The 19,321-nt window shown below is 36.2% G+C and overlaps 3 protein-coding genes across 3 annotated transcripts in view; 2 read left to right on the top strand and 1 right to left on the bottom strand.

The window, feature by feature from the left end:
• LOC126761789 (glutactin-like) overlaps positions 1-6,710 on the top strand; it is a 29,655-nt gene extending 22,945 nt beyond the window's left edge. Inside the window, exon 8 of the mRNA XM_050478181.1 lies at positions 6,618-6,710. Coding sequence (XP_050334138.1) covers positions 6,618-6,626 — 9 coding nt within the window. The 3' untranslated portion in view covers positions 6,627-6,710. The remainder of the gene's footprint in view (positions 1-6,617) is intronic.
• Positions 1-16,175, top strand: part of LOC126761794 (COMM domain-containing protein 4) — a 64,415-nt gene extending 48,240 nt beyond the window's left edge. The window contains exon 5 of the mRNA XM_050478191.1: positions 16,030-16,175. The gene's annotated coding sequence lies outside the window, so the exon portion shown is untranslated. The remainder of the gene's footprint in view (positions 1-16,029) is intronic.
• Positions 16,176-18,685: 2,510 nt separating this feature from the next.
• The window catches only part of LOC126761790 (homeotic protein Sex combs reduced), a 42,792-nt gene continuing 42,156 nt past the window's right edge, over positions 18,686-19,321 (bottom strand). The window contains exon 4 of the mRNA XM_050478182.1: positions 18,686-19,156. Within this exon, the coding sequence (XP_050334139.1) occupies positions 18,953-19,156 (204 nt within the window). The 3' untranslated portion in view covers positions 18,686-18,952. The remainder of the gene's footprint in view (positions 19,157-19,321) is intronic.

Raw genomic sequence — 19,321 nt, 5'->3', positions numbered from 1 at the left:
TCTTTTGGATTTTGATATACCGTTATAGCAGCTGTTCTGCTTTACTTTTAAAAATTAGATTTTTTTGTTTCACATTTCGATGATAACCTTCTGGATTCCAAGCGAAAAATGACCTGACTGGGGGTACCTTACCTTGCCAGCTAATCAGCTTTTTCAGTTGCTAGTCTTTCCGCCGTGGTCTGGCTCCTGTACAAGCTTTAGCATAAAGGGACTCTCAAACGCTGCTCAAGCAAAAATTTTACACAAATGGAGTTTAGGAAAGCTTGACAGGTTTACAGTCGGATATAAAATTTCAATATTCAGGGTATTTTGCACCATAATCAAATTTACCTGAAAAGCTGTGTAAAAAAAGGATGCTCTGAGGCATGTACGTAGTTTCCAAGAAGAAATAATTCCTTATAATTTAATGCTATGACCAAGAATTGAGCTTTATTATAAAAATGATTACAGGCAAGTGACCGCCGCGGCTGGCAGCAATTGTGATCAGCAATACCGCGTCGAATATGCTCCTCTAAGGCGTCAATCGTGTCTGGCTTCACATAACCACACAATCTTGGAACCCACGCCACAGGCCCACAGCGTGAGATATCAACGTTTTTTCTAAAAAACTTTCACCGACGGAAAGGGTTGGAGAACATTTTTCTACTAACAAAACTCAGAAAAATATATATTTGGCATTCATTTGAGTTCATTTAGCGATAATAATAAGAATTTATGTATCTACATACATATATGGATCCTTAATATGCGCATTTAAAGTAGTGACATGTACGGTATCTGGCCATAAAAACATGAAAAATATGAAGTCAAAGCCAAATGAAGCGTAAAACATTTTGCAAATCTTCTTTGTGCAACATTTTCAGCATTGTCATATAAGCAAAGTAGCAAAAAATTCGCATTCATGCAACATATATGGATGTAGCTGTGTATGTATGCTTGTGCTTCTACATATACATATATGATATCAGTATGAGTGCATTGGCATAAAAATTCGAACATCTGCAATTAATCCTCATATGAGCAACGCGTCACAAAGGCAAAGGAAAAGAGCAGCAATTTTCCAACTTTCATAAACAGCACGGACAAACATATATAAATTCATATATATACATATATATACATATGTGTTTATGTATATGGATATAAACGACGCAAATAATTTGCCCTTATTTGCTGCCGAACACGCATCAATTGTAGAGAAAGCAATAAAAAGTGTCGCACATATGAAAATCAATTGAATTTTATGCATTCGCTTTGTGCTTGTTTCACGCTATTTGCTGCCGATTATGCGCTCTACTTTGGGGTGCATTTTTTGCGTTTATATGTGGAAAATTTGCAAGAATAAAAATTGAGGAAAAAACAAAAAAAAACGTTAACTTTGGCTATAATACCCTACAGAGCTTCAATTTTTCTTAGAAGAACTTGATTTTGAGCGTTCAGTTTGTACGGCAGCTATATGCTAACGTGGTCTGATCTGAACAATTTCTTCCGAGATTGTACCGTTACTTTCGGCAATAATTCATAGAAAATTTCGTGTAGTTAGCTCATCAAATCAAAAAGTTTTCCATACACAAACTTGTTTTTGAGCGTTCAGTTTGTATGGCAGCTATATGCTATAGTGGTCCGATATTGGTATTTCCAACAAATGGACAGCTATTTGGAAGGAAAAGAACGTGTCCAAAATTTCAGAGCGATAACTCAAAAACTGCTGGATTACTTCACGTATATATAAACGGAAAAACTTCGTGGCCTGCTTCATATGTATGCCTTGTGTAGGGTATAAAAATGTAGAAAATTTAAGCGAATGTGAAGCATCCATATTTGTGTGTTATTAAATTGACTAAGACGACCATAAAATGCTAACTATAAACACGCATACGCACATATATGTATATACATAGACACAGATGTGCATGCACACATGAGAGAACTTATAACTTATAGGGCAGCAATATATTAATTTCGTATAAATAATGTTATTGATAAATTCGCAAGTGTACAAGAAAGTTTATGCAAAATTAAATACACTTACATATAAAACACTATTTGTACACACACACTCATACACACAACCAAGTATTTAGTGGATTTTTAGTGGACTGTGCTCGGGGTATTTACAGCGCCAGCGTGTCTAATATAATGAACTGTCCGTTTGCCACCGTTTAGCCAACAAAACAGCGAGTATCGCATCACTTACAGACGCAATTAAAAGAGATCTCACTACTCAGCTGCCGACCTACCTAGCGACACAACTACAAATACACGCACCCCGCTCCCTTTACGTGCCTTTGCCATTGTCGTTGGCAGCAATCATTTTTATGAGTTTGCCATTCGGACGAAAACTGCAACTGGAACGCAATAATTCGGCGAATGTGCCATCATTGTCTTTGTTCCAGTCACCGCTGTGTCATTTACTCCTATTTGTGCTTGTATGTGTGTATGTGTGTGTGTTTATATGGGGCGTTAATACTCGAGTATTTTATGCATGAATGTTTGCATGCTTCTACGTCTGTGTGTGTGTGTTCACCCAAACCCAACCCAAACGGCATTGCATGTCCAGAAATATCACAGCCCAACCCATTAAATTAAAAGTCCATAAAGTAAATGGTTTTAATGTCATTGCTTATTATCGTTGCTCGTTTAGTTTTTCCCAAATGAGGCATAAGCACTTACTTTTGTGCAACTGTGTGTGTTTAAGCGTGTTTATATGAGTATATCTGTAAGTGCAGAAGCATTTCTACGTCCCAGATCCAATTGAGGGACCATATATTTCTAGATGAAAGCATTTTATGTAAGCTCCTGCATGATATTCTTTAAACTAATTTTAAGGATCAAAGGTATATTGATTAACTAAGACAGAATAAGAAGATCTTTTACGAGATTTGGACGCCAGGCCACACCGGAATAGTAGATAACTAATTATAAGACTGATGAGTGGGGAAGGAAATGCACTTTAGCCTCACTATCAGTCGAATGGAAATGGGTCGGAGTTCATATCTATTTTTACGTTTTAATAATGGATATCTGAGCCTTATTGACATAATTGCCTAGCAGACTCGACATTTTGACTAACCATGGAGCGGCTATGCACTACGTTTACTCTTGTGGACAATGTGCATACCCAGAGATGTAGTACAGTGTGCAGCGAAGACGCTATTGCTGCTCCGCCTAGAAGAGTAGAAGACGAATACTCGAATGAGTTCATCCGCCATCGGTCTCTGGAATTGGAGCTGTGTCCATCCACGTTATGGAAGACTATGCGGAAGGATTGTGAGCTTACAAAATTCCAAATCGATTAAGAATTAAAGCCAAAGCCAAGCCATCCACGTTCATCCATCGATTCATAAGAATATTTTATTCAGCGCGGAAGCTCACTCTTGGTTGAATGAGCAAATCGGCGCATTTTCAGTGATGATAATGTCTAGCCATTGTTGAACCGACATCCTAGAAAGTCACTGTTTAGTGCGTTCTATGGCCAAGAGGAACCCTCCGTTCATATTTTTCTATTATGGCAGTTACAGTTTAATGACTTTTTCGTGCCTGATTTGGGGGAAGTTGATGTGGACGACCTTTGGTTCTAACAAGACGGCGGTACATGCCATGCAGCCAACGAAACAATCAATTTATTGCAGGAAGCTTTTGTTAAGCGCATTATCTCGCTTCGCGGGTATGTGTTGTGGCCGCCAAGATTCTGAGGTTCAACACCGCCACTTGTCTGCGCAGATACGACGAGATGACAGCGCGTTATGATATACAAGCGCGACAGGCTTTCAGCAGGAATTTATTCGAGCAAGCCGTGGACATCGTCGGAAGGTGTATGGCTGTGAAAGTTGTTACCAGACTTATAGAATCTTAAAAGAACACGTATCTGAACACTCGGACGCTTAGACTTCATATCGGAATACTTGGATCATGAAGTCGTTAAACCGAACTCTGGCGGCAGTGAGCTTTACGGATTGGTTGGGGTGATGGTTGGTGGAGGGGCTTGCACTGTTAGGAGCTCTCTATCACCTCCAACCTCAGACTTCCAGACTATTGCAGTATCTTCCAAGTCAAGGTTGCAGACATTAAGGTAGCAGCTGATCTACTGCTCTGGCGTGCAGCTTCCTTCAGAGAAGTGTCTATTGCCTCAGATAGCAGAGCGGCGATACAAGCCTTGAACTCATTAACAGTACATTTATGGTTGGTCGAGGAGTGCCTCACCTCGCTATCAATAGCATCGAGTGGCTTTGTGATAAGACTGGTATGGGTGCCAGGCCATAGCGGAATCGCAAAAAATTGCTGATGAGCTGATAAGGAAAGGCACGTTAGAATCACTATCGATAGAATGGGAGCGGGACGGAGCTTCCGCATCCTCTTGTGTTCTACTACTAGATAGCTGGTGTTCGCGGAAGCTTCAGATGATATAATATTTGGCAGTACAGGTTCGAATTAAGAGATTTGGTCGTAAGAGGGCAGCGTATAATGCCTGATTCCCTGCTACACCCACTAAACACATACCACAACCTTTGCGTCTATCGATTCTGGTTTGACCACGAAAATTAGTTATCTGACCTTTTATTTACCATATAACCCGTAAGTCTACATAAATTCATGTATACAAATACATTTTTCTATGCCCGATCGCCTGATAACCTCCATGCTTCATATAAATACCTTAGAATTGAGCCTTTATTTGTGAAGATAGCAATATAGAAATGTGTATATATGTGTTTCCTTGTGTGTATATGTATATATGTACATACATATATAGGAGTCAAACAAATACCAAACGAGATCTCTTGAAAATACGCAGCAAAATAATAACGGTAAAAAAGAGTTATTAAAAACTGCATAAAACAAATACAAATACTTGCAGAACAGGAAAAGTATGCAACAACTATAAAAATATAAAAACAACAACGCGCCAGCAAGCACATGAAATAACAATAACAGCAACAAAGCAACACGAAAACATATAAAATGTTCAAATCATCAAACAATAAACTCAAAATGGACTCCATCGTCGCCGATGTTGTTGCCATTGTTGTTGTTATTGCCGTTGCACCAGTGTGTGTTTGCTACTACTAACTACTACCACAACCACGGCTGGCTGTTGTTGCTTACACATGAAAATGAAATTGTTGTTGTGCGTTTATTGCCTGTGGCTTTTGTTGTTGCTGTTGTTGTTGTGTAAATTTTATGCTCATTTTCAAGCACAAACGGACGCACATGCCCCTTCCAATTAAAAATTATGCCATTAAAGCAACAATATGCTTACAAACAACAACAACAACGAACTGAAGCATGCGCAGCAGAACCTGCTCAATTGCCACAAAGCCTCGCTACGCTGCTGGCTAAAAGACTCTTAACCAAACAAGCCATAGGAATGCAGTGGCAATGGAACAGCGCTGAGACCTGCGCATTTCAAGCAGCAACAACAAATTGATTTTGTGCGTTTTTTAGCGCAAAATGTTTTCCATCTTTCAAGTGTGGCCATGTCGTTTGCCACGTAGGCGTGGCCCCGCTCACTCACTCAACTCACTTGAGTCGGCACGCCACTCTGGCACCGAGGAGTCACTCAAGCTGTGCAGCAGTGTGTTTTGCGTCTGTTGCTGCGACTGCAGTCGGCTGGTTGTTTATGATTGTGTGGCCAGCGGTTGCGTAGACTCTTCTTGTTTGCTTGCTAGCTGTGCGCCCCGCTGTTTCTCAATCCACTGCCGTGGTGGTGTGGTGAATTATTTTATGGCCTTCTGGTTACTCCAAACAGTTCATGGCTGCCGGCGATTTCCTTGGTAGTTATGGACTCGCTGCGGCTGTGTGGTCGGGGGTCTTTGGAGTGTTTCATTTTGAACTTATTGTCAGCACTTTTAATGCCACTTGTCTCTCTATGAAGTGGCAGGGGACATGGAATGTTCGACATGCATACATATGGACATAATAATTATAGTCATACAAGTTTTATAGATATTGGTAATGGATGAGTGTTTGGAGTATGGATAAGTAATGCTAAGGTACGTTGTTGGCCATTCTATTTGTATGTGTGTGTATTTACAATATTGTAGCTGTAATCTTATAGATGCTGTTTTTTAATAAGGATTATTTTTTTTTACTACTACAACTACAAATAAGGAAGAGCTAAGTTCGGGTTTAGCCGACATTTTTTACTCTTGCTATACTAACCAAATGTTCCTTGGGTTTCATTAAGGGGTTACATAGGTTTACGGGTTTCAAAAAATCGAAATTGCCTCTAGAATATTGTCCTAAGTTTTCAACTTGATCCGAGTAATAGTTTCGGAGATACAGTCTTGAGAACTTATGCACTCGAGGCTAGCTAAGCTAAGCACTGTCTTTAAACGCTTTTTTCTCGAAACTGTATTTTTGAAGTCGGTTGACGAGATTTCTCGAGAACTACTAAACCGACAATCTTGAAATGTTACACAGATCTTTGAGATACAATTCTTAAGGACTTGGACGAAAGATTTTTTTTAGGTTACAACTATTTAAAAAAAAAATGTCGCGAAATTTTCATTGAAATTTTAATTTTTTTTGTAAAAAATCCAAAACTCAAATTTTCGGTTTTTTTCCTTCGTCCAAGTAGTAAGTTAAGGTTATAACAAAAATACGTATTTTTTCAGTTTAGATGATCCTGTAAGGAGTTATTCTGCCAGCGCGGGCGCATCTTTTTTTCGAGGAGTCACTGGAAATGGCGGCGCAATGGTCGAGTTTAAAATATTTTTTCCAAAAATTTCAGAATTTCTTTGTTAATAGTGTATATTTGTAACAATAAAAAATTTTAATAAAATATATTAGTTTTTATATGAGAAAACGTTGTTGAAAAAATGCTGTTTTTTACCCAAGGAAATTCATGTAACCCCTTAAGGTACCTCACATGCAATCGCCAATCAAATGAAGTAAAGTCAATGAGATGTTCGAAAAGCCTGATATTAGTTCTATGGTACGGATGTAAAGTTTTAAGTCTTTGTCGTATTTAGTAATTGATTTCTCGCAATTTTAGTAGTTTTTAACAATACCCTTATATGGGGAGTGGACGTGGTTATCTTTCGGTTTCAACCATTTTTACAGTGTCGGTAGGGGTGCTTAAAGGATTTATCCTGAATGAGAAAACTTAGAGTTCTATATCTTATTTTAGTGCTTAGTTATGGCACTCTATAAGTTTTCGGTTAATGATGTTTTGTGGGCGTGGCACTGGTTCGATTAATCCCATCTACGAACTCCGCCTAACTTTTTTGCCAAGGAACATGTACAGTTGCAGAAGGATATCTTCATTTTTAATAAAATTAAATCTTGCATGGAAGGACGGCCGGACGGACGGACAGACAGACAGTCACCCGGATTTCAAATCGTTTCATAGTTCTGATTATTATACATATTGCTACAGAGTAAAATAGTTTCATGTTGCAGGAGAATAAAAACAAAGAGTATAGTGAAATATTGTTGTTTCATATAACAATAAAATATTTTCTTGATTGCCTAATGGAATTTTTAAACTCAAAAAATCTGCATTACCACAACTCATTGCTTTAAAATAATTATTTATCGATATTCACTGGTTATTGAAGATAAGAGGCTAAGATCAATGTATACAAAGTAATGTAGCTATTGAACTTCTAATGTATGTTGATTATTACTAAACGTAAATTTAGATGAATTAATAGTCAAAATGTACGAAAAAAAGAAAAACTTAACTTCGATTGCACCGAAACTATAATATCATTTAAGAATACAAAAGTTTCTATACAAGAACTTGATTTTAATATTTCAATTTGTATGGCAGCTATATGCTATAGTTAACCGATCTGAAACATTTCTTCAGCTATTGTAGTGTTGCTCTGGGTAATAAGCTATGTTAAATTTCGTGCAGTTATCTCGTGAAATAAAAAAGTCTTTCCATACAAAGATTGAATTTTGAACATTCAGTTTGTATGACAGCTATATGCTATAGTAGTCCAATCTAAACAATTTGCGTTTCTTTCTTTCAGAAATAATTTGTAGAAAATTTCTTGAAGATATCTCTTCAAATAAACAAGTTTTCTATACAAAAACTCGATTTTGATCGTACAGTTTGTATGGCAGCTATATACTATAATATTCCGATATTGGTGACAAATGAGCAACTTCTTGGGAATGTACACAAAATTTCAGATCGAAACTACGGCTCTCCGACGTCTACTTTAGCGGCAGACTGAATATATCAATGCACAAAAATAGGGGTTATCTGAGAATTTTAAGCCTATAGCTGATATACTGTTATTTATTATTGATTATTGTTGTTTCGTACAAAATTTTGATCTGTAGTTTATTTAAAAAATTTATCCTGCTTAAATTTGATGTTCGGGTCGGCAACAAGATTACTGCTCATATTAAAAAGTTGGTTGCTTTCTAAGCTTTCAAAGTACAGAATCATGACAATTTACTACTTGGTTCAATAATATAGGCATAACTAGGCAAACATAAAACATTGATTATGCTCTTGAAATGTAATAAAACGCTGATAGCATAATAAAATACAAATAAACCAAAAGTGTACGAAAACAGGCGATTTCGCCAATGACAGACAAACATAAAATCGAATGCCATAAAAATCCGTTTTATAAAATACAATCATATAGTGGCAGAATGAACGAGCTGCGACAAAGAAACACACTTCCAGAGGAGCATAGACAGCGCGGCGAACAAATAGACAGAGCGACGAACAAGCACAATCTAATCCTTGGACGAGTGCTCACTTAAAACAGCAGCAGCAACTAACAGCACGCAGTGCTTTGCAAACACACATGCACAAACATATGCACACATATACCAGTTTAAGGACATAGCGAGTTGTTGTAACTCTGTTTGGACTTGGCTATCTGCGCCACTTTATCCGAATCTATGGCATCCATACTCAATATTTCAAAAGTTATCCACCCCGAACGAGTTAAAAGCAGGCAAAGCAGCGGCCCGACTGCCAATAGCCAATGTACGAGCCAGCGGTGGGGCTAAAAGCTATTACAACAGTGGTAGTAAGTGGTAGTAGCCAGGCAACAACAAGAACAACAACACAAAGTTGTATAGCTATTGTTCGAACATTTGGCGCAGCATAGAAGATGGCGTCAAAAGCGCCCTAAAAGCGCTGTGCATACTTGCTCACACACACATATATACATACATACATACATGTATGTATATACAAACTCACACATGTAAACCAGCGCCGATAAATTGTAGCAGTAAGTAAGGCGTTTGTGGCTCAAACAGACTACAACTACAGCTAAGCTTCGCTGCTGCTATGTATGCATACATATATGTGTGTGTGTTTGTGTGTTTGCGTGCCTCAAAGTGCTTTGGCGAGTATATGAAGTGGCTCTGCAGCCACTCCTGCTGCCGTTATTATGCCGCTATAGTTGCTGTAGTTGTTGTTGGCTGCGCCACAGACTATCAAACGCTTTATGAACGTGCGCGTACAAGCTGCCAGCCATGAACCATGATGTTTTGCTCATTTTTATCATTTATCGATTTCGAATTTGCAGTTTCTTCACCGCCAACCAATTTTCCGTGCGCCACTGCTGCCGTCCCCAACTCTCGAAGTGCTACAAACTGGCAGCGTCAGTTAATACAAAAATCTCATTGACTCACAAGTACATGTATATATGTATATATTGTATGTATTTATACATGTATGTCTGTATGTATTCGCAGCAGTTACACGCGTTCTATTTGCTGTTGATGAGTGTTGCAATCATTGCTGTTGTTGTCGTTATTGCTGTAAATGTTGTTATTAAATGGCATGCCGTGCTGTCTCATCAACAACTAGCAACATTGAAGCGTGCAGCAGCAGCAGAAGACGAAAACACTGCTGAAGTATCTACATACATGTACATATGTATGTATGTACGCGAAACACACTTGAAATCTAATTTGACGCACTAAGCAGTGCTGCGCCAGCAGTTCGAAGGACTGAAGAGGCGGGCTTGGAAGCCGCTCAGCCTATTTTGGCTACAATTTCCGCTAGGCCCGCGTAGCCAGCGCTTGTACCGGTTGCCAGAGCATATTTATGCATACAAACATTTATATGCCTCCACCTCTGCATATGCCTCCTGCAAAATATGTATGTACATATGTGCCTATGTATGCCGGCAATCGCTTGTCATTGTCAGATAAATTCAGCTCAATCGCTTCGAAAGTGTAGTAAATGCTAGCAGCGGGAATTTACGATGCAAATTCCACTTCACTTCCGCAAACTTTTTGCCGCGCGACGCTCGTCGGCCCTTGCCTAACCTAACACTGACTGGCTGTCTATCGACAAAGCTAATAGACTCACTACCAAATTTAGTCGCTATATTCGAAGCTATACTGAGTATTGTTAAGGTTGTTGCTTTTGTTGTTTTGCTGAGGTGGCGTAGAGCAACGAACGCGTTACAAGTGTATGAATTGTCTTTTAATACAATTTTTTGATACCCTGAACGGGGTATACTTATTAAGTTTTCCATGATGATCAAAATCATGTCCTTATAGGTAAAACGTTTTTATTTGACAAGCTATCTTCACAAAATTTGGCATGATTTACACTTCAATGCAACACTATAATATCTGAAGAAATGATTCAAATCGGTTCACTATAGCATATAGCTGCCATACAAACTAAACGTTCAAAATCAAGTGCTTGTAAGGAAACTTCAACCTGTGTAGGGTATTTTTGTTTCAGCTATTTGTATTTAACGTTTTTTTTTCTTGTTTTCTATCCATTTTGACACTCAAGTTGGTAATATGTAGGCATTTTGCGCTTTCATTTGTAGTTTTTATTTGGATTATCGATTTTGTTGTATTTTGTCCCACATTGATTTCGATATTCGGCAAATGCGGTAATTTACATTCATTTCTCTTGAATTGTTATCGAAGCGAATTTATATTGCCTTGTATTGTTTAATAATTTTCATGAGCGCTAAGTAGTTTGGGATTTTATGTTGGGCACTCGAGAATTCTCTCATATATTATATGCATACCAATAAGAGTCAAAAAAAGAGTTTGTCTTAGCAAGATTCTTGTTAGGATCGACTTCTAAGCCGAAACTATGGTAAGCCGGGGACTTTTTCATTGACCTGTTATGTAGTCTCATTAAGAGCGCAGAATAGTCTGGATATAACAATGAAACGTGATAAAAAGATATAAAGTTCCTACGCCGAAAGAGCTGTACACTTACCTACCTACCTATAAAAATGCCTCTGGGTTATCAGAAAGTTTGATTGGACTTTAGATCGCTTGAATATAAAAAAAAAATTTAATTCCTTCCTCTAAATGTATCTACTGTCACCTAAAATGCAAAATAACGCAACATCGCTTTTTATAAGTTCACAGGCAAAGGAAAAACGTTGATATAGAAAACACTCATATTCAAAAAAAAATTTGAGTTTTGGTTATAAAATGGTTATATATTGGTTATATTCGAATTATATAGGTACTAGTTATATCTGACAGCGGCGATGTTTTTGATTATACTTAGTTTGGCATTTCACGTGACCATGTCTATGTAATTTGTGTTCCTTAGACGTCTTCACAAAATTTTTATGCAACTACCAAATCCGCTTAGCATATTTCAGTATTGTTCCTTCTTCTGCATATTCGCATGCATGTTTGTATAATCTTTTGACTTTGCGATGATCCATACAGATTAGTGTCAACAGTGAATGCAAATGAACAATAAAACAATTAAAAGCAATTAATCAACGTTTTTCGCATGAACTCACACGTAAAATAACAAATACCAAGGCGCACAGACACACACGCACGTATCCAGGCAGACAAAGTGCCAAAAACTAACTAATCCAAATTAAACCCAAAAGAGGCACAACAGCAAGACAACCAGCTGAGCTGACAAATCACACAAAAGTGGCACACAGACACACGGAGATAGTAATACAACATACATACAGATATAGTAATACAACAAACACATACACATATAAGAATCTGAAAAACCAAAATAAAATAAATTCTCAAATCGGAACTGCATTTTGCGGCAGTTAATTGGAATTCGCAACCAACAACACTTATACACATACATACATACACAGGTAAGCGGACCGAAGCTAAGCTGCGCTGAGTTTTGGCAAATTTCTGTTGTTGGCTACTCACCAGCGACTTGCTGACTGTTCACAAGCCTCATTGATGGCTTCAATGACTTCAACAGCATTTTTATGTATGTATGTATGTATATGTATATGTTTGTGCACAATTGTATTATTGTGCGCTGCAAATCTCTCGGGAGGCACGCACGCACGCATTTCGCAGAGCACTCGCACCTTTGTCGAGCTGCGCTGAGTGGCGAGCGAGCGAGTGACGCAGCTGGCCAAAGCGAGTATTGGCAATTTTCGGACGGATTTACAAGCGGCTGTGAATTGCATTTGTTTGCCAGCAACTCATTTGTTTTGCGCATTTCTCCAGTTCATTACATGCTCGCACTGACAACGTGTTTATGTGCTCCTGCTTGGCGTCCTGCTGCGCCGCATGTGTCCAGGAAGAAGGAAGCACAGGAAATGCGTATTAGAAAACATTTCAAACACACACGCTATTAAACTATAATGCACACATATGTACATTTTGTTAGAATTTATGTGCTCTAAGGCTTACACGGTGAAGATGACCAAATGAAAATTGTGCAAAATCATTGGAAGAGCACGTCGCCGCAGTTAAAATGCGCCTAGTGAAAAGATTACACGATCTTAGCGCATTATAAGCGATTTGTTATGGTTTTACATGGAGTAACTTTCATGTATATTTATAGATATGTTTTTTGTATGTACAAGTATGTATGTGAATTTGTGTGCTCTGCGCAGGCGCAACGTGCTCTACAATTTGAAGAATTGGATTAATTGCTTTCTAAATGACTTTTCAATTTCAATTGAATGAGCATGCTCGATATTTAATGTGTTCGATTTTTTAAAGGCAATTATACATATACTAGATCGGAGTAATATGACATATAGTAGCTGCCATACAAATGAACGCTCAAAAACATGTCTTTGTATGGGAAACTTTTTTACTTGAAGAGCTATCATAACGAAATTTAGCATGAATTATTTTCTAAATCAACTTCATGATCTCTGAAGAAATTGCTCAAATCGGACAACTATAGCATATAGCTGTCATACAAACTGAACGTTCAAAAACATGTTCTTGTATGAAAAACTTTTTCACTTGAAAAGTTATCTCAACGAAATTTGGCACAAAATATTTTCAAAAGTAACAACACGATCTCCGCAGAAATTATTCAAATCGGACAACTATAGGATATAGCTACCATACAAACTGAACGTTCAAAAACATGCTCTTGTATGGAAAACTTTTTTAATTCAAGAGCTATCTCACTGAAATTCAGCATTAATTCTTTTCTAAGGCAACAGCACAATCTCTGAAGAAATTATTCAAATCGAACAACTATAGCATATAGCTGCCATACAAACTGAACGTTCAAAAACATGTTCTTGTATGGAAAACTTTTTTAATTCAAGAGTTATCTCACTGAAATTCAGCATTAATTCTTTTCTAAGGCAACAACACAATCTCTGAAGAAATTATTCAAATCGGACAACTATAGCATATAGCTGCCATACAAACTGAACGTTAAAAAACATATCTTTGTATGAAAAACTTTTGTGTTTATCGAGATATCTACACGAAATTAAGCAGTAATTATTTTCTTAAACAACAACACGACTTTTGAAGAAATTATTCAAATCGGACCACTATAGCATATAGCTGCCTTACAAACTGACCATCAAATCAAGTTCTTGTATGGAAAAAATCTTCTTTTAATTAAAAGATTTCTATAGAGACTTGACAAGAATGCAAAGTTGCATAATTTCTCGAACACATTAGTACTTACAGGTCCTCGGAATACCTGTTCCAACAATTAAACACCGGAAATCTGCTTTGGTAAAGTCAAAAGGATTAAGACAAAAAGTAAAGAAAAAATGCCACACAAAAGCAACCAAAGGCAAGTTAATCCTTAGAAGACAACAAACACAAAAGCGGAGCAAGGCAACAGTCAAGTCAATAAGGTGCAAGGGGATTTCCCAAACAGTTGAGCGAGCAGCGAGTGCGTAAGTCGCGCACACCAGCCGAAGATTGATTGAATGTCAATCAAGTGAGGCAATGAGAGAGTCAAAGCGCAATGAATGAATGGATTTCAGGCGTTCAATGAATATGCTGAGCATAATGGATGAAATGATGTGGAATGAATGAATGTATGGACATATACATATGTACGAATATGTATGTATGTATATATGCAGTTTTAGAAAAGTATGAATGAACCCACAATGCCTTCTTATACATATGTACATACGTATATGTATATGATGTTGAACAATAATTTTGTAGAAGAATTGTTCAATACTTACAGGCATATGTATATAAATGTATGCATACATATTTATAATATTCTGGTACCAGTCACTACAGACACTTTGGAGTCACTTTAATAATCAACAGCAGCAACAAGTATCCATGCAATAATAACTGAAATAACAACAATAATCAAATCGTAATAACAAGACACATAATCATCAAACTGTTAATGCGCATGACGTACGGTTACGCCTGTCAAACGGCAGCTATGTCAAAAGTCGCAGAGTGAAAAGGTCTGAAAGTCGCTTATTATTGTGCCACCATAGTCGTTTGAAAGCATTTTTTACTCAGTAGAAACACAAAAACAATTAAAAACGTTGTAGAAATAAAGTTCGAATACATGTGTAGAAATGAAAGCCTAAATACAATTTTAGTGTTGTGAAAGACGTCGGAAGGCATGCGCTGCTTAGCTGAATAAGCATTTCTTTGGCTAGTGAGAAAATATTACTTATACATACATATCTCTTTTATCATAGCAAAAATAATAATTTTTGTAGTTAAAAAATTTCGGGATCCCGTAATAATTTTAATTGGATCTCGAATTTTTAGCTAGTGAGGAAATTTTTCTCATACATATCTACTTCATCTTAGCAAACATAGTAAATTTTGCAGTTGAAAATTTTTCGGGATCCCGTTATTATTATATTTTTATCCCGCAATTTCCGGATTAACTAATTGGCATTATAGAGCAAATACATAAAATTCATACATATGTAAATAAAACATATATTTATACAGTACAATTTTATCAAAAAATTTAATTTTTGAACTGAAAATAATTCGGGATCCCGAAGTCATTATTTTTTAATCCCGAAATTTCGGGACTAAATAATTGACACTGTAGCGCAAATCTTAGTAAGTTTACAAGTAGATACATATTCATAACAGTATATTATTTGTCAAGCTTAAGTCAGCTGCTGTCAGTAAGCAAATGTTTAAGCTACCTTGGCAGCTTCGTAATTATTTAAGGAAAAAAACAACAACTATTTTTTATATAAATTCGTAGTATTTTAGTGTTAGTGAAAAGTTATTGGCTAATGATTTGAACCAAACCACTGAAAGGGCTTAGGCTACTTATATACATTGTTGCCGTTGCTGCCATAATGCCACCGCTGTAGGTACCTGTTGTTAACACTGACGAGCGAGCGCGTACATTTGATGGACATTAATCATGCCAACGTTGAACAATGGCCGAAAATGCTAATGGTGGCTGCTACGCGTATTTGTTTTTGTAGTTTTTTTTTACTTTTTTAAATATTTGCTTAATGCCATCAGCACGAGAAACGGGCAAATATTCGTTGCAGACAACACCTCAGACCCGGTGTCTTTTCTTTCCGCCCGCTAATGTTTTCATTGCTTCCAACTACTGTTTAATGCTCGGAATCTCAATACGCATGCCATTAGCGTGTTTGTGGTAATTGAGGCCGATCGCCGATGAGCATGTTCCGCTGTGAGTGACTAATGCGTGGGTAGATACAAATACACATTTACATAAGTACACAGATCTGTAAATAGCTATGCGTTCTGAGAGAGAGTTAACCTTTTATCATGAATGAGTTACTAGAAGCTAATACATATATAAGTATATGTAGATATATTTCCACCTAACTTATAACCCTTCATATCGGTGATCAATTTCAGCATCAAAATCATGCACCTGTTGATGGTTTGAAGGCACACACCATACGCCCTCCTATCTTTCGGGATTAGAGAAAATTTATATCTATACACATTTGCCTGCGTTTAAACCAATTGTCAAAGCACTTTTGCGAGTCTAATCGAAGTATCTCTGAAACATACGTTCTGAATGCATCAACCGTTCTCTTATTTTATTTTTTCGTATAGGAATAAAAAGAAGTCATTCGGTGCCAAGTCGGGGTCCATACGAAGGTTGACTCATCAAATCCATGCTTTGCATGCTCAAAATTGCAGTTGTTCAGTCGATATGTGAGCTCCAGCATTGTCACGTTGAAGAGTGATCCATCTTCGGCGGCTGATTTTACTGATTTCTTGTAAGACCACTCAGAATTTACTTGGAAGTGCTTATTCACGTAAAAATGTTTGCGATTTAATTTAATTTTTTGGTCGAGATGAATATTTTAAGTAACTGTAAACAGATGAAGATTTTAAGTTACTGTAAACATCTCAAATAACGCTCATATGCCAAAACTTTCTGAATACGTATAATAACATAAATGTTAAACTTAACGATAAAGTTGTGAGTTGCCTGTTGCAACACTACGGTTGCCAGATTCCATAATAGATTTCAAAACTCTAAAGTGTCTCTGAAATGCAGAGAGATGTGATCTCTTTAATCAACATTTTGGTGACCGAACTTTTCTTGCATTGTGTGCACATTATCTACCATTATTTTCTGCAAAATATGGCAGAAACCGATGAAGGCACGTAACCAGTGAGTGAGGTCTTGAAAGTGTACTATCATTACTTGTTGCTGAATATATCAATAACTCTCCGCAACATTTCGTGCTTTTAATTGTACATTTTGCTAAGCAAGTTTGTTTAATAAAATAATTTGCTCACATTTGTATATGTGTATTGATTTATTTATTTATATTTACGTGTATTCGCATTAAATACATAATTTTCAGTTTTGTATATCGATTAAATTTTAATTTAATTACTTTAAGTAGTTATACATACGCATAAATTTAATTAAGTATTATAATACATAAAAGACAAGTTAAGTTCCTTAGAATAGCTATCAAAGATGAAATAAAGCCATATACATACATACTTATAAGGAATAATAATCAAAATATGTAAAAGAGAATGGGAGAGAGAGAGAGAGTGCAGGAAGTTTTGAAAGTTGTTGTTGATGCAGTTTCTTAGATATCGATCTGAAATTTTGCACACGTTCATTGCTTGCCAAGAAGCTGCTCATTTGTCGGAACTGCCGGGATCAGATCACTATAGCATATAGCTGCTATACAAACTGTACGATCGGAATTGAGTGCTTGTATGGACAACTTTTGTATTTATGGAGATATCGTCACGAAATTTGGTGTGAGGTATATTCCAAAGTAGGGGTATCCGGAGAAATTATTCAGATCGAACAACTACAGCATATAGCTGCCATATAAATTGTACTATCGGAATCGAATGTTTGAATGGAAAGCATTTTGAATTGACGAGATATCATTACCAAATTCGGTATATGTTATTTTCTGAAGCAAAGCTAGAATATTTGAAGAAATTTTTCGGATCGGACTACTATAGTCTATAGCTGCCCTACAAACTAACCAGTCAAAATCGAGAAAAATATAATTTTATATCGCATTATGCTGGAAGAACTGCAACTGTGCAGGGTATTATAGCCTCGCTGAAGCTGCTTTGATCTGACTATGCACTTAACCTTATGTGTACCGTTATTTAGTGTAGTTGTGTATCGAAAATCATTGAAATTTGTAAAAATAAGCGTTGCACTCGCTGCCAAACTGCGTTGGTAGCGAATTTCTCTCAAAGTAACATTGTTTAACCCTATGATTTGCCTTAACATATTTACTAACTGCTAAGCTGCATTGCCGCCATTTATTAAATTTATTTCAATTCTTAAATTTTTATTTTTTTCATTTAAAAATAAATTTTTTTAAAGGTTTTTTTTATAATTTAAAAATTAATTTTTTTAATTAAATTTTTTTTTTAATTTCCAACTCAATTAAATTTTAATTGCTATCATATTTATGCTTAATTTTGCTATACAAATACACAATTTACATATTAAAAAAGTAGTTTAAGAGTACGCACACATATTTACAATTCAAAAAAGATGCTTAAAAACTGCTAATTTACACTTAATTATGTAATGGAAAAATCTAAAAATTAAAAAAAAATTTAATTAAATTAAAGTTTTGCTTAAAAAATGCTAATTTACATATAATTATGTAATGGAAAAATCTAATAATTGAAAAACTTAAAAAAAATTAATTTAAAAAATAAAATTAAAAAAATTAAAAAACAAATAAAATCAAAGATATGCTTAAAAATTGCTAATTTACACTTAATTATGTATTACAAAAATTAAAAAATTAAAAATTAAAAAAAAACATAATTAAAAAAATTAATAAAAGAGAAAATTAAAAAAAAAATAAATTTAAAGATTTGCTTAAAAACTGCAAATTTACACTTAATTAAGTATTAGAAAAATTTTAAAATAAAAAAAAATTAAATAAAAAAATATATTAAACAAATAATAAAATTTAAATTAAGGATTTGCTTAAAAACTGTTAATTTACACTTAATTATGTGATAGAATCTAAAAAAATAAAAAAAGTTAAAATGAAATTTTTTGCTTTATATTTGTAACTATTTCAGTGTAGACTAACTTAGTGAGCCTTCAGAAGACTGCTTTAAAACTCAGAGATTTGCTGCTATCACCATTTGGCGCCGTTAAGTAAACGTTAGGAAAATAATTAAACCGTTTTTTCATTAACTATTACAGTGTTATATCTAATTTATTTATATATTAGTGGAGTGGCCTTCCACGTGCGGTGCTGTTTACCAAAAGTGCCGCAGCAACACTTGGAAGTCTTCACCGCTGCCGCATTTAACGGTAATTATCACCCATGCGACAACGTTTACTCTGCGCCGGATTCTCGCCCATGTCCAAGCTCTCGTTGTCGCTGTCCATTGTCTCGCTGCAGTCGCCATCGGGCTCGCCACCGCCCATAATATCCTGTTTCCGCTTGGCGGTGGCCATTTCCGCAGCATGTTTCTTGCGCCACTTGGTGCGCCGATTCTGGAACCAAACCTGCAAGCATAACATTAAGCAAGAAATTAGTAAAAGTTGAGTGAAAAAGTAGATTTGTTGTTGTTGGCATTTAATTTTCACTTAATTACGGCATATGTGTAAGGGGTCAGCGGTATTTTACAAAACTCGGTAGGCAAATACTTAAACTTTTCTATGTGTGCAATT

Source organism: Bactrocera neohumeralis, chromosome 6 (assembly GCF_024586455.1).
Source record: "Bactrocera neohumeralis isolate Rockhampton chromosome 6, APGP_CSIRO_Bneo_wtdbg2-racon-allhic-juicebox.fasta_v2, whole genome shotgun sequence".
NCBI lineage: Eukaryota > Metazoa > Arthropoda > Insecta > Diptera > Tephritidae > Bactrocera > Bactrocera neohumeralis.
This window is presented reverse-complemented; position numbering and strand designations above follow the sequence as displayed.